The sequence below is a fragment of the Pocillopora damicornis genome, chromosome 3 (genome assembly GCF_964200805.1).
Source record: "Pocillopora damicornis chromosome 3, jaPocDami1.2, whole genome shotgun sequence".
In the NCBI taxonomy this organism is placed as follows: domain Eukaryota; kingdom Metazoa; phylum Cnidaria; class Anthozoa; order Scleractinia; family Pocilloporidae; genus Pocillopora; species Pocillopora damicornis.
Window position 1 is genome coordinate 28,950,942 of NC_142672.1, and position 15,415 is coordinate 28,966,356.

Below are 15,415 nucleotides of genomic sequence, written 5' to 3' on the forward strand. Positions count from 1 at the left end.
TAAAAGACTGAAAAACAAAATCGTCATCCTTACAATAGGCTGATAACAAACACGTGCAGACAGCATCCTTCATGCCGAGAAGCGCCGTATGCAATATGACAACCATTTTGACTGAAACATCTTACTCTTCAGCCTACAAGGCATTGTCCGAAACATTTAAGATATCTTGGATTTCTAAGTCACAGTAGAATTCTATCATATTTCAAAGTTTTTCTGTTGAACTTTTTGTTTCATAAGAAAGCTTAAAAAATGCGATTTTTCCAGGTTTTCTCGTCGCTCATGGCATCCTCTGATGCCATGCATTGAATGAGGAAGTTTCGTGGTGATATGTTGGGTAGTTAAGCTACAAGAATAGTTTCTTTTTATTTATTCTTTGAAGCTCTTGTTTCAAGAGATAGCTTTGAAAATATATTTTTACCGACTTTCCGAGGACAACCGGTTTTTAACAGGTTGTCCGAGGCCTTGCATTGAAGATTGCGTGATAGTCAAGCTCAAGGGCAATTATTTATTCATAATTTTAAGGCCCTTGTTATATGATATCTTTAGAAACCCGGTTTCCTCGGCCCACAAGACATTGTCCGTAGCCTTGCATTGAAGCATGATTATTAGGGTGGTGAAGAAACAATGGTGTCTTTATTTATTCGCTCATGTATTTTTGAAGTTCTCATGAGAAGAGAAGAATGACAGAATATATTTTGTCCTGAATTAGGTTTTACTTCCAGCTGAAACGCGTAGAGAGCAATTATTATGTTTATAATGTTTCGCCAACCAGTTTCATTTGCTATACTCACGTATGGCTACTTCCCATGCTGTTAGGCGAGCAGTAAGTCTCCAAAGATCAGCATGAAAAATTTTACAATAGAAACCAGATAGAATAATCAGAGTGAACAGGAGAAATAATAATTAGAGCTCAAAAGCTGGCTAGTATTTGGTTTGTTAAATTTGTAAAATCTATTTTGCCAACTGTGATCGAAGAAACGGCGACTGAGCACCACCTGGGATAATTAAATGTTTATACATGGGGTTAGGTAGTTTCTTTTTTTGGTGATAAGCAAGCAGGGCATCAAAAAATCATGCATAATAAAATCTAACAATTTTTTTTACTTTTTTTTTCGCTTGGCGGGACGGAAAATTGTCAACAGTTACAAGTTCATTTTATCTTACTGTGATGGGAAATATAACGTCCACTCTGTACATATTGCTTTGTATATCCCGAAATATGCAGTTTTACTCTAGAAATTGTTTAAATCGTACTGTTTTGAAATGCAATAATGAATTGAATTCTTTATGTAACACTTATTAATATTGCAAAAGTGATTTACATAACACTTTGGGGTGTGAACTGAGAGAAAAATATTCTGCTCGCCACTTAAAGTTCATCCTTTCCTTTTAAATGGGTTATATGGAAAACAGTTCAAGGCTCTTCGAGTGGACGAACGAATCTCTGTTTCTTGTGGCGTACAGCAAGACCGAAGGAGTTGCTTGGTGCAGTGCGTTTATTATTGTAGCATTCCTCGTAATAGTAGGCAACGCGCTTACTATTACGGTTTTTGCCTCGAACAAAACTCTTCGCAAGAAGAGTTTCCTGTTGGTTATAAATATGGCCTGTGCAGATTTTGTGTTGGGTGTTTTAGCTATGCCTCTTTTCATTTATCGTCTTGGTGGCGACTCTAAACTATGGTCCATGGAATGGGGTTACTCCTTAAATTTATTCTATCTGACTGTAGACACCGTCTGTGCCCAGACTTCAATAATTACAGCTGCGTTTATCGCTGGAGAGAGGTTCTTTGCAATTGGGTGGCCTCTAAAGCACCGATCCATAGCGCACCGCAGAGCGTACTACATAACTGTTTCACTGACTTGGATTTCATCGATTATCATTTCATCTGTGATAATAGGTTCTCTTCACAAGTCGGTTCACATTTCGATTTATATTTGGATGACTTACGCTTTCACACTGACTATTATCATATGCGTATGTTACATTGGTATTTTCAAGAGCTTTACGCAAGGGAGGAAGTTCATGCGAAGCCAGAACGATGCCAAAGGTCCGGAAAGCAAGCGGTCAACTAAGACGTTGTTATTGATAACTTTTGTGGCCTTAGCTTGCTGGTTACCACTTATAGTGACAAACACGTTTACAGTTTATATTCCGGTGGATAAAAATCTTTTGTTACTCGTAAATCTTATAAATTTTGGCAATTCGTTTGCCAATCCTGTACTATATTGCCTAAGGATCCCGGATTTTAGGAAAGCCCTGTGGTCCCGACGGGGATACAAAGGCAAGAGGGCTGTTGGACGACTTGCGGCTACCACCACTGCCTTCCACCTGCAAGTCGCCCTCAAACATGCGGTAGATGTCAGCGGGCTTCTAGATCATAAGGAGAGTAAGGATATGGAAGATATCGATGAAACCGTCACTGAATTGAGAACTTGGATAAGTTAAGGTTTCTGAAACTTAGGACAGAAAAGGGTGTTGAAAGGAAAAAATGAAATCACAGGCTCTTCATGGTATTTACACTTTTAATTAAAAAACTTCATTTTTTAGCTGTTTATTTTATTAAGTTCTTCTGCTTTAAGCTAAAATTATTTCTGCCTACACTTTTTGATTAATATAGTTTTTCTTTACTATTTAATTATCCCAGTAACTGATTTTATCTTCATGGTTTGTTATTTTCATTTCAGCTCCTGAATATAAACTCGCAAGAAAATATCAGCTTTTGGTAAATGGAAAGATTTTAAAATCCGAAATTTCAGTCGCTATATTCTGGCAAAAAAGATCCTCAGTAAAACAAAGGCTGTAAACATACTTGTAAATGACAAAAGCTATATTTAATATATTTTGTTCATTATGTGGAAGACGTTTTTTAAGATTTTCTAGACAAGGCTTCGATAGACTGTTCGATATTACGAGCCTTTCACAGTCGTTAGTGAATGAAAACCCTAAAAACACTGTTGATAAGGATAAGTATAAGGATTCCCCTAGAGATACATTTAATGTGCTGCAACAAAACTATGATTTTTTTCCCTTGTTGCACTGGCTATGAGCGATTTTCGGGACATCGTGTCGTTACTTCGCTAGTTTCCATTAAAAATTGTTACTCGTCTAGAATTTCATCCTTCTTCATGTCATGTTTTGTTTTCCTTTTCTCTCTTCTTTCCCTATATCTCTTCTTTTTTTTTTTTTTTGGTATGTATTTGTTATCCTTGTGGTTGATTTGCTCATATTCACGGGACTCTCTCGTGCATGTGACTTAATCCAACGGCTAGTCAGTCACCCAGGTGCTACTGTAAATTTTGTAAAGTGATATTTCTTTTATCCTATTTGTTTTAGCTCAAATATATCGCGAATTTTAACACACTGTTATTGTTCCATGTTTTGAACGTTCCACAATAGGCAGAGGCTAATTTGTTTATTATTCAGCATTCTGCGAGTGGGATAAGAATGATTACAAAGGAAATTGCAGCTCTTTCTCGCGAGAGACGATGGCTTAATCTGACTCTGTTGGGTGAATTTGCCCGAAAACAAATACAGATATCTTAGTTTTCACTTGTTTTTGTATCTGTAATTCTGGTCAAGTGTCTTTATTTGAAATGCCACAAGATCACAGTCGCCCGTAACGCGTTACATTTCATGCAATCGTTCCTGAGCATCGGTTTTGTCACGCAACGTGTTCTCTCTCTCCCACGCTTTCTCCCACGTTTTCTGTTTTAAAGAAAAACCATCCTATGGCAGCCAATGATAACCAACCTTAGATGTCACGCAGTAAGCCGATTTGCAAGCGAAACGATCGTGAACTTTGTGAAGAGCACTACAGGTAAGCGAAGCCACTTTCTGTAATACACAAATAATCGAAGAATATACGTTAATCTTGATAGTTCAAGGTTAAATTTGTAACACTGTCGTCCTTTTCAGAACTATCTCGCGGCAATCGGGTTTAGTCGGTTGCCATTTATGGTCAGTCAGGTATCCACAGAAGCGAACCAATTTCTTTGACATTTCTATTGATCGCAATAACTTATCACTAAATGCTGTGGTGTATCGGATGCGGTGATTTGAAATGAATGATGACAACCTTCGACGAAGATCGCGTCGAATCGAAATCGTAGGTTAAGAAGACGACATGCTTCTGTTGCTTGACACAACAAGTCACGTTGTTATTAAACATAATATCTACATATCGATATTTTTTTCAGCTCTTTAAAGAAGGTTATGTCCCAAAGAAAGGTATTAAGGCATCGCTGTGTTTGTCTCATTCCTAAATTGAAAAATTTATCACCAAAGCATGGAAGTTATGAATATTTAACATGCTCCCGAGTGAATAATATTTAGTTTATTTTTTTCGCATGGCTTATGTCACGAAACCTGCTCCTTCTCAGTAGTTGCTCAATTTTCCTGCTAATAGGAAAGTTGTTTAATCGCCCAGAACGAACCAGATGATGTGGATAATTTCTTCTTCATAATTTTGGGCACCGATCGGTGAAATTGAGTGAGACTGAGACCGTAAGAGGAATATTTAACACCTTGTTTCTAGATCTGAATGGCCCCGTTACGAAGTAGGATCGAAGATCGAGAAGGCGCAATCATTTTACAAATAGGGTCGATGGTGATCTGTTCGATAGAGTTTGAAAACAAAATTTGATGGAGATGAAGTCAGCCTGAGCTTTTATACAATCAGCACATAAAATATAACGAGCCGTACAATATTCGAACGAGATTGGAAATAACAATAACAGTTGCTAACTCCAAAAACTGAGATTAAACTACAAAAATTTACATATTTAATGTTGATCAGTTGTAACTCTAAATGAAGTTCGCCAAATAATAAGGATAACAATTGGTTAAGTAAGATAAAACTGAAGAGTAATTCAAGTACTGCCTATATTAGTTTTGTTACATAAATAAATAGGTTTGCTTCAAACTTAGAATAATTAAAGAATGTATGAGAAAATAGTCGGATGGTGTCAGTTAATAATATTCCTAAATTCTTAATCACTAATAGTGGAAGTCGTACGATTAGGCGGCGCGTTCGAATGGAAGCTTGTTTGGAGTTCGAGAAGCTTGTTGTCCAACATTTGTCACGAGGATTATTATTGATCACTAAGCATTTTAAGTTTGCGTCATTTAACATCATGTGATGCCATGCTATGACTCTTTTTTGTGTGTCGTTGACTAATATCGACAGTGGAAGGAAACATCTTATTAATTAAAGAGTTCTATAAAGACTATCTGCTTATTTTCCGCGTAGAACAAAGAAATTAATTTGACGATCGAAAGGTTGGAAATTCGATACCTCGTGAGGGTTCTCTCATATTTGTCATTCTTCCCACGCGCGTGACAATGATTAATTTCACGACCCCGCTCAAAATTTACCATCTTTCTTGTTTGGGTCACACAAACACCACAGTGACAAATTAAGACGTGCACAACAATGTCTGGGGTGAAGAATATCAACAATGTTTCCAAAATGATCTTGAAAAGAATATTTTCTATATGCACAAACTGTGTTCGTGTCCTTTGAATTAAATTAACTCGTAGTAATGTCAAAAAGGCGCCTCTATAGAAATCATATGATTCGTCGATTGCAAATTAGAGATGGCTAGTTTATTTTTTGGTTTTAAAAAATAACTACAGGAGGCTTTCCTTCTCTGGCGTGACATTTACCTAAGTTGACGTTACACATTTCATTCGTAGAATATGGCTCTCTCTGCTGACGATGTGTTGGAGGAGGTTGGCAGTTTTGGATGGTTCCAAATACGACTCCTAATTCTATTTAATTTACTATCCGCCCTTTTGTTTGGCTGGGCTGTGATGGTGACGGGCATCATAACAGCAGAACCTCCCTGGAAATGTGTCCAGAATAGTTCAGTTTGCACCTTTGGAGGTAGCTTTTACTCTGGAGATGAGCACTACGACCATAGATGTAACATCTCGCGGAGTGAATGGGAATTCGAGGATGAGATGACCACTGTGGTTACCGAGGTAAAAAAAAAAAAATTAATTAATGATATCTTAAATATTGAATTTTATTTGCACAGGGTAGCCCATTCAGTTCCAAGGCTGGTCTCCATAGGGGCCCTGTATCTTAACTATTAATTTACATTAAGAATTTTCGTCAACTATCACATTCAAAGAGCCCAATAAAAATACAACAATAGAATTCAAGAACTACATTAAGAACCTTTAGAATACGATACAAAATCACTTTTAGAGCCTAAAATATAAGAAAACATCAAAGTAATGATAAAAAGAAATGTGTTGCTTGGCGGCAGAACATCTGAATCTTTTCACTCTTAACAATGTTTACAAGGAGTCTGTTAAAAAAATTTTGCGCCACTAAAAAGAAAGGTCCTTTTCCCAAAATTCTGTGTAACGTTTGGTAGGGATAGCCTCATACTTTGCCATGTGGAATAATTATGAATGTTCGAAAATTTAGCAAAACTGTAATGAAAAATTAACCAGGGACTAATGAGTGAAGACAGAGAAAAGCAAAACGAGTTTAGCCTCGTGGTAAGAGCTTCTTCTGGAAAGAGTCGGCCACTGAGAGCAACTTGTGATGATCCGTGCAGATCTAATCTGTAGATCCACATCACTCTGAATTTTCCTCAAGAAAAGATAGATGCACACTGGTTTAGCATTAGTCAGTGGGTAAGACATCATGATAACTCTGACTATCGGCTTCAACTTTCAGGATACCTCAAAAAGTTCATTCAGTAAGATCACAAAGTACAACTGAACTAAAATATAGTACGTAAAATTTGGCCTACGAGCAGGTTTTTTTTTTTTAGTAAACTAATAACCGAGAAAGCATCATTAACTTACAATTTACCAGAAAATAAAACAAATGAGCAACTAATGATATACTGACAAGCCAATTATTTCCAACAAAAAAATTTATCGTTTACTATATGAGTCAAATGAGGGAGAATCGACGGGAAAGGTGTTTTTGGTGTATTAGTTCAAGTTATAAATACCTTGAATGAAAGAATTTTTCGGCTGAGTCTCATTTACATCTTCCGCCATGTTGCGACAAAATCTTAAGTATTAGAAATTCCCGCGATACCACGTTTGTCTGAGTGCCTCAACTACACAATGAGTCTCCTTCGTTTTATACGAAAGTTTCTCCTTATTTATCCTTCTTTAATTCTTCCTTTAGGAAAGAAACCACTGACTAAATATTTCTTCTTTGTCTTCTTCGTGACTTTGTTGGAAGCATTTTTGATACCAAGCAATCGTTATGTTCATTAATTTGTTTGTCTTGCAGTTTGATCTTGTGTGCGGCAAATCGATCTATGGGACCCTGGCGTTAGCCGCTGTTTTCCTTGGTTTCTTTGTTGGTGCCATAATCATTGGTCCTTTCACTGACAAGTTTGGACGAAAGCCAACCATTTTTATTTCAGGATTCGTCATCGGTGTCTTCAGCCTGGTGTCGGCCTTCCCCAAAATATTCTCGCTGTTTGTTGTCTTCAAGATCATTGTCGGTTTAGGAGTTGGTGAGAGTTGAAATGTTTTGGAAATGGAGCATTTTTAATTGAGTTTTAAAGTTATCCGTCTTTACCTTGATCTCATTTCACTGCTTTCTGTGATTCGCCGAGGAAATTCGTGCAGCCCTCTCTGCCAATCATTTTTAAAAGTAAAGCCAGTGGCGACTTGGTCGTTCCTGTTTTGCCGCATCTAAGGCATTTTTCATTCAATTTCTTCGAGTTATCATTGGCTCCTTGCTTTGTTTTGTTTTGTTCCGATTGGTAGTTGTTGCTGTTTTGGTTTGAAATTTCGTCACTAGATCAAGATGTCCTCGTCACGCCTATGAGAAATGTTTTTGTTCCTTTTACTTTTAGACATTTTAAAACTACTTTTGTTATTAAGGATTACCAACTGTGATCTGTGTAACAAAATTACTTGGTTTTCAAGGCTGTGCTCTAAGGAAAATTTCAGGGAGCCCTTCGGGCTCCCAAGCGTTTTAGCTTGGGTGCCCAGGCCTAAAAGATGGTCGCCCAAATCAAAATTTCAGGGAGCCCTTCGGGCTCCCAAACATTTTAGTTGAGGTGCCCGGGCCTCCTAGTTGGTCGCCCAAATTAATAAATCAGTCAGTTAATTATTAAAAATTAAACAAACTGTTTTCGTAACGAGTCAAATAGAACTATGTGCATTAATTTATTGTTTTTATGTTCATGAAACATCGTATCCTTTGACCTCCTGAAATGTTCAAGACAAATGAGCTTTTTGTGGATTCGGTCGATTTTATTTTTAGTGCGTGATACGTAATAACTTGTCACGACACCAAGGACAATGCGGGACTTATAGAGTTTATACCCGTTTCTAAAACAATCACAAAAAAAAACGTATCTTTTCTTTTTTATACATCGTGTTTTACTGGAAAAACAATCTTAAGTTAAGTCAAGTTCAAAGTCAAGGATTATGCTACATGTGAATTCACGTGGAACGACCTTTGAACATCAACGCGCGCCCGATGGAACAACATTTTCTTTTAAAAGAACGACTCCCGTGTTCATTTAGCGATTTATTAATCGTCGACCGTACTTTACGCCTGTCAGAGCAGAAGTAACAATTGCTTTTCAAAAACTAACTAACGAGCCATCCTAATTTAAAGGAAAAATTATAATACTATTTGGAAAAGCGGTTAAAATCGAAAACTGTGCAGCTTGTCACGATCACAGTCGATGATTATGTTACACGTAAATTCACGTGGAACGACCTTTGAATATCAACGCGCGCCCGATTGAACAACATTTTCTTTTTTTTTTTTTGACTGTAAATCAAGAAACCAACACCAGCCAGTCGCCCGGCCGGGCGACCAAGAAAATATTTTCAGTCGCCCGAGGCCAAATGTTAGTCGCCTCAGGCGACCGGGCGCCGTTAGAGCACAGCCTTGGTTTTATCAACTGGGTTAATGAAACCAAATCATCTCGTCATACCTTCATCCCACACAGCATTACAGTTTCTTTAGAAACTTTCTCTCTTTGTTAACTGTATCAGCAAAAATACTCTGTTGTAAGGATGGAGAAGGAAACCTTAATTGCGTGCTTAAACTTTTTATTATTTTTCACTCATTACTCTTCAAAAATCCTTTAATTATCTTCTATCATCCTTGAAATATGGATATCACTATCTGATTATCCTCACTGAGATGTTTTCCTTCCTTTCTTCCACAGGGGGAGCAAGCGTAGCAATCTTTGTCCTTGTAACTGAATTTGTTGGTGTACGCCACCGCAGTATGATGGGAATGTCTCTATGGTATTGCTGGAGCATTTCTCTCATGTGTCTTGCTGGAATAGCTTACCTCATCAGAGACTGGAGGACGCTCACCATCGTTACTGCAGTTCCTGGACTTCCTGCGCTGCTTGGTTGGTTGTAAGTGAAATAGAAGAGGAAAAAAATTGCCTTTGCGGCGAATTAGATATATTATTATTATTATTATTGTTATTATTATTATTATTATTATTATTATTATTATTATTATCATGTTTTTCGCGAACAAAGTTTAGTGGTTCAAAAAGGGTGGCTGAAAGCCTCACTGGAAACCTCATGAGTATTATAGTGATTCTCCTTTCAAACTGGACATCATGTATAGCCGAACGATAATAAGTATTTTCAAATTTACCAGCACGAGGAGTATCACAGATATGAGGTACTCGGTAGATGATTCGTAGTTCAAAGATGTCTCGAGTTGGTCCGAATTCGAAGAAAACAAATTCACTCTAAATTCCCATACGTTGATGGTGGTAAATTTTTGCCGTTTTTTAATTTTTCTATAGAAACTTACTTTTGCGCAATAAAAACTATTTGCAAAATCTACAAAAACTAAAACCGGACCCGTTTTCATGCTTATCGGTGTAGTGTGGCACTAGTGTTGGAACTCATAGAGAAATGATTTGGATTCGTTTTGGAAAATAAAATTAAGCATCATACAATCTCCATGTTCTTTCAGCCGATGTTTCTACAGGAAATCGATAGTACATTTGAAAGATCATTGAATATTTTATCGGTCATACTTCACAAATTTTGGTTGTCGAGCTTCAGAAGTTGCGATTCCACCATTTAATTAGTCCCCTTCGAATGCGTTGTTTGGTCTCGTCACGCAGAGCGCTCCCTCCCCTAAAAGGCAAGCTGTGATTGTTGCAACACTAAGGTTTTGAATGCGTGGCGGTCCCACGCATTCCAAGCAAAGGAAAAGAAATGAAGCAGTGATTGAAGCAGCCGTTGGGGGAGGGAGAGGGCGCGATGCGTGACGAGACCAAATAACGGCTAAGAAGGAACCTGCCATTTAGGCTTATGATGATTAAAGTGATAACAACCAAAACGTCGCGGTCGACAAGGGACGGCGACTTTATATCTTTAGAAAAAAGTGATTGAACGAGCACTGAGCTGAACATTTCTTTTTGTTTGTTAAGTCTGACACCCGAGTCAGTACGATGGTTGATGGTGAAGGGAAGAACAGAAGATGCAAAGGCTATTTTCCGAAGAATGGCCAGGGTCAACAAAACGTCCATGCCTGTTGGAGAGCTGCAAGCACCGGACGATGATGACAGATTAGGTGATGTGTGTGACCTGTTTTCGTCGCGCCAAATGGTGAAGAAAACTTTATTGTCGTGGTATTGCTGGTAAAGGTGTAATTTTGATTCATAAAATTAAAATATTAGAGCAAATGAAGTGAATTCATAGGTACATTCATTCATATCAAGCTGCATCGGTATAAAATCATCGATGTACTACCTCTTATGAACATCCCCTCACAATAAATGAAGTAAGTCATAATTTACATCGAGTCCTGCTAGGGGGCTCGGTGACTCAGTTGGTAATGGCGCTCAACAACCACTTTACAAAGTAATTAAGTATTATCAAGTGAGTTGATAACGTAAATTGGCCACCGTTACGAGTTTAAAAGCTGACGTTTTGAGCGTTAGCCCCTCGTCAAAGGGCTAACGGTCGAAAAGTCAGCTTTTAAAATCGTAACGGTGGCCAAGTTAAGTTATCAACTCACTTGATAATACTAAATTACCCTGTTCTACTCTCCCACCGACGCAGAACCACAGTCTCTATAGAAACTTACCCCCTTTATTCATTCACCTTATGAGGTATCAGGGAGGCACGGAGTATTATGACAAATCCGCGAAAAATGAATGAGTTGCCAATAATAGGATCCTGGGGTTTAGCAAAGATTTTACCAAATTCGTTTTTGATAAAACAGCGGCAAAAAATCGTTGACCTCTCTCTAAAATCGTTTACTGAACTTCGACACAACCTTTCGCCATAAATTTTCTGCTGGCAACTTGCAATGTGTGCCCTGTGGCGATCCCAGAAATCTTTGCAAACGCAAGGATCTAATACACAGGCAACTCCTTCATCTTCCATAAGAATAATTTTCTGGGAGAAATCTTTTTTTCTTTTTTTTTATTTCAGGTTTGTTAATGCCTTGGTTTATTATGGAGTTTTTCTCAGTGCACCCAATATTGGAGGAAATTTCTACTTAAACTTTTTCTTGACAAGCCTGATTGAACTTCCAGCTATTCCAGCAGGCGTATGGGCCTTTAACAGGTTCGTGGAACATAGAGTTTTCATGAAGTGGACATGCTTTATCAAACTTTTGCCTATTTTGACTTTGTCATGGTTGCAATAGAACAGGAGAAATGTCAAAAGATCACTAGAGACGTTACTCAGTTTTCACTTTTTTTGGGAAGAAAATAACCATGTAAATCAAGGCTTTGGCCATTGCAATTATATTTAACTAGAAGAGTCTTGGTATAGGCTCTACTACGTTTTGGAGTTTTTATATAACTTTCTCACCCCTCCCCCATTTCAATGTTGCCTGGTGCTTGAAATGATCACTTATTTATTGCAACATTGTTTGAGGTGAAAAGGGGGGACTTTCAGGTAGCTTATGGGTGGCTGAATTACAAGTTTTGTTTTTGTCGTGGTGAATGAAAAGTTATTGACCACCTACTCAGGGGAACTATGCCAACTACTTTTGATACCCATTGTAATACTCTTGATATCGAGTACCCTGTTATTTTTCAAACAATTTTTTGTTTTTATTTTGGGAAAGGAATCAGGTTCGGTTAACAGGTTCGGTTATCCTGTGTATTGTTGTTGCCAGCAACTTAAATTTTTTTGTAGATTTGGTCGAAAGAAAAGTATTATTGCAAGTTTGATCTTGGCCGCCATTGGAGCATTTGCGTCCGTACTTATTGAAAGTGAAGGCGGTGGCAGCAAAGGTGAGAATAATCAGTATCCCAATACGGTTTGTTATTTCCCGGCTGGGTGGTCCGCATGGTGAAAAACTGTTACCGAGGTTTTTCATGAGGTCCACGGAATAGAGAATTACTCCATGGATGGCGAACAAACGGTCAGAACAGACTAAAGAAAATATCACTCTGAGTTGTTTTTTCATGAATTTTGTCATTGTTTATCTCATTCTTTCTTTTAATTATGTCTTGTCGCAGGCGCGCTGGCTGGTAAGATCATCATGTCCATGATTGTAGCAAAATTCTTCATCACTATATCTTTTGACGGAGTATATCTTTATACAGCAGAGCTATTCCCGACTGCTATTAGGTAATCCATCTTGCTGTTATTAGGTTACCCTCTTACGTTTTACAATAAGCCGTAAAATGCCCCTCCATTTTTTATCTGTTTGTTTCAAATCGATCCAAGTATCGACGTGTATGCTTTGGATAAAGTTCCCTCTCCATTTCCGAGCTCATATGTAGGGAAAAACAATGTACGTGAAATATATGAGAGTAAAATTGCCGTCTAGTATCTTATTCGCTTTTCGTCTTTGATCTTCGTTTATTTTCGGTAAGAAAGAGGATGTATTATGATGATGATGATGATGATGATAGTGATGATGATGATGACGACGACGACGATGACGATGATAATGACGATGTTAGTGGTATTGATGACGTTGATGATGACGATGAGAATGATGAGAATGATGATGACGGTGATTTTTATTTACAGAAACATCGGTGTAGGAACATCGACCGCTTCCGCCCGTATTGGCTCGATGTGTTCTCCGTTTATAGTGTATACCGTAAGTAACAAAAACAATGCGATTCTGTATATATTTAGTAGGTTCATCCACGCACTCTACTACTCTTTTTGGGAAAAAACAGATGAGGGCAGAATAACTTCGTCAAACATTTTTCCTGTGGTTGCAATATCTGTCATGCTTCTAGCATTTGCATGAATGTGTTGGGTGGCAATGAAAGGGAAATTAGCTGCAGACCGCAACACGCTTTTACGAAAAGCACCAAGTTCTTTCGACCTGTCTTTTTCAGTCTTAATTAATCTCTTGATTTTCTAAAATACAATTATACTTACAAGAAATTCACGTCTCTCCTCCATTCAACTACTCTGACTGACTGATCATTACCATATCTCAGACTCTCACTCTGTCTTTCTAATTGATTCTTCATTCTGCTAAGTAAACTGTAAAGTACATACCTATATATTCACTACCAAAGGGGAATGAGCGAATATGCTGGTCGACTGACCTTGGAAGATTAAACATCTCCTCTTAGAACAATGACCTAGGCACTTTTACAAGAATCTCACAAATGAACAACAATGTACTTGATGCTTCCGATCGACTGAATCTATCTTTGATTGGGTGAGCCAAAACATGAACTCTGTGTAGATCCAAGGTCAGTAGACAAACTAAGCACGTCCACTCATGAAAGTTAGACAAAACAGTCGTTGTTTTGAAACTCATCGCAAACCTAAACTTCGGAGTTCGAACTCATATAGTAACTAAATGCTGTTTAGCATATCCTTCAAGTTTGTTTTCGTGTTAAGGGCTTTAAAATTCTTTTCTTGACATTTCTATTTTTCGGTAGCGTTTGCCTTTCTCTGAAATTCACTTTTGTTCTCTCCTTCTATAGAATCGTGTTCATAGCTTGCTTCCGTTTGCTATTATGGGTGCAAATGCTTTGCTTGCTGGGGTACTGTGTTTGACGCTACCAGAAACCAAAAATGAACCGACGCTGGAGACAGTGAAGAGAGAGGAAGAAGAAATGTCTCGAATACCTCCTGCATATGCTTAGTTTACGCAAGCTCCCCCAAAACGTGTTTAATGTATTGTATTCTTACGGCCCAATCTAAGGCAACCACGTCACAGAAAGCCATCGTGGAAAATTGAGCTTATGATTTTAATTTTTTTTCAAGATTTTGTTCGCCATTCTCTCCCCTTATGAAATTGTTGTGTATTTGCCTGCTGTTGCCAAAGATTACTTGGGGAAATTGTTATTTGGCTTGATGGCTTTAAGATCAACTTTAAACGCTGAGGCTTAAACCTATACGTGTGTGAATTGTGTATTTAAGATTCCGTGGGAACCCTAAATTTTCCAGATGTTTTTTTTTCTTTCTGGTGTGTAAAAATTTGCGACTCTTTGTCATCCTTTATTTATCCTTTGTTAGTTTCAATACATATGATACCCACGTTGAAGTTGGGCTTTGAAATTTATTCGCGCAAATTGTCTTTAAGCTCTAGTAATCATATGTACCCCGTTTCCCGTTTTCCGTTCCTCGTTCCTCGTTCCCCGTTCGTCGTTCGTCGTTCCCCGTTCCTCGTTCTCCGTTCCTCGTTCTTCGTTTCTCGTTCCCACTTTGCTTCGTTTTCCCGTTCGCCAGTATTCCCGTTCGCCCCTGTCCCCTCCTTTCTTCTATACCCCATTCTACCGTTCCTATCTTCCTTTAATCCTCTGTTCTCCCGTTTTTCTGTCCTTTCCTTCTACTCCTCTCCCGCTCCCCCGTTCCCCTGATTTCCTATTCTCCCTTTCTCTCGTTTCCCTAAATTCCCGCTCTCCCGTTCCCCTGATTTCCCATTCTCCCGTTCTCCTGTTGCCCTGATTTCCCGTTCTCCCTCTCTCCCGTTCCCCTGATTTCCCGTTCTCCCGTTCTCTCGTTCTCCCTTCCACGATTTTGGTAACATCCTGAAGTGAGTTTGTTCATTCCAGAACAATGAACAAAGATAGCTATAGAATCATTAGTCCCTGACAGCCTTTCAATTTTTTTGAGCGATAACCTGGATCGGGTGAGCAGGGACGATATAACTTTCAATATTTCTTTCTTAGCGTCGATCTCAGAGATTCGAATCAGTTCGATATTTATTAAATGAATTAGACAACCTGAATATCAGTAATCACCCATAGGTACTAGAGTGGCACTGTTTGAATACAATCTGGCGTCTTGGAGAGCTAAGACAACGACACCGATGGGCCAAAATTGCCGTAACCAGCTGTAATGATCAGCTTTTAAAAAAAAATATGTGAAACATTTTGATAGAAGCGAAAACTCCGTAGAAAGATTATATATTTTAAGCAGATTTTGGTTGAGTTCAAGAAAGAAATATTTCCCTAAATCTTAAAAACTTAAGGCTTCGTAATCCATTAT

General features: G+C 38.2%; 2 protein-coding genes across 2 annotated transcripts; both read left to right on the forward strand.

Moving 5' to 3' along the window:
* Positions 1 to 1,338: 1,338 nt before the first annotated feature.
* Positions 1,339 to 3,546, forward strand: LOC113667907 (adenosine receptor A3). The gene has a single exon (XM_027183768.2). It carries the CDS (start codon positions 1,394 to 1,396, stop codon positions 2,444 to 2,446), a length of 1,053 nt encoding a protein of 350 aa, XP_027039569.2. The 5' UTR covers positions 1,339 to 1,393; the 3' UTR covers positions 2,447 to 3,546.
* Positions 3,547 to 3,666: 120 nt separating this feature from the next.
* On the forward strand, positions 3,667 to 14,482 carry LOC113667903 (organic cation transporter protein). The gene is made up of 10 exons (XM_089199182.1): positions 3,667 to 3,818; positions 5,696 to 5,983; positions 7,266 to 7,494; positions 9,175 to 9,373; positions 10,414 to 10,623; positions 11,423 to 11,557; positions 12,137 to 12,234; positions 12,463 to 12,574; positions 12,983 to 13,055; positions 13,906 to 14,482. Exons 2-10 carry the CDS (start codon positions 5,699 to 5,701, stop codon positions 14,065 to 14,067), a joined length of 1,503 nt encoding a protein of 500 aa, XP_089055308.1. The 5' UTR covers positions 3,667 to 3,818; positions 5,696 to 5,698; the 3' UTR covers positions 14,068 to 14,482.
* The last annotated feature ends 933 nt before the right edge of the window (positions 14,483 to 15,415 follow it).

Excerpts from the sequence above, each read along its gene's own strand:
- LOC113667903 (XM_089199182.1), top strand. The coding sequence starts at position 5,699 with ATGGCTCTCTCTGCTGACGATGTGTTGGAGGAGGTTGGCAGTTTTGGA. Across the intron at positions 12,235-12,462 it reads TGAAGGCGGTGGCAGCAAAG|GCGCGCTGGCTGGTAAGATC; the intron begins GTGAGAATAATC and ends GTCTTGTCGCAG. Across the intron at positions 13,056-13,905 it reads CTCCGTTTATAGTGTATACC|AATCGTGTTCATAGCTTGCT; the intron begins GTAAGTAACAAA and ends CTCCTTCTATAG.
- LOC113667907 (XM_027183768.2), top strand. The coding sequence starts at position 1,394 with ATGGGTTATATGGAAAACAGTTCAAGGCTCTTCGAGTGGACGAACGAA.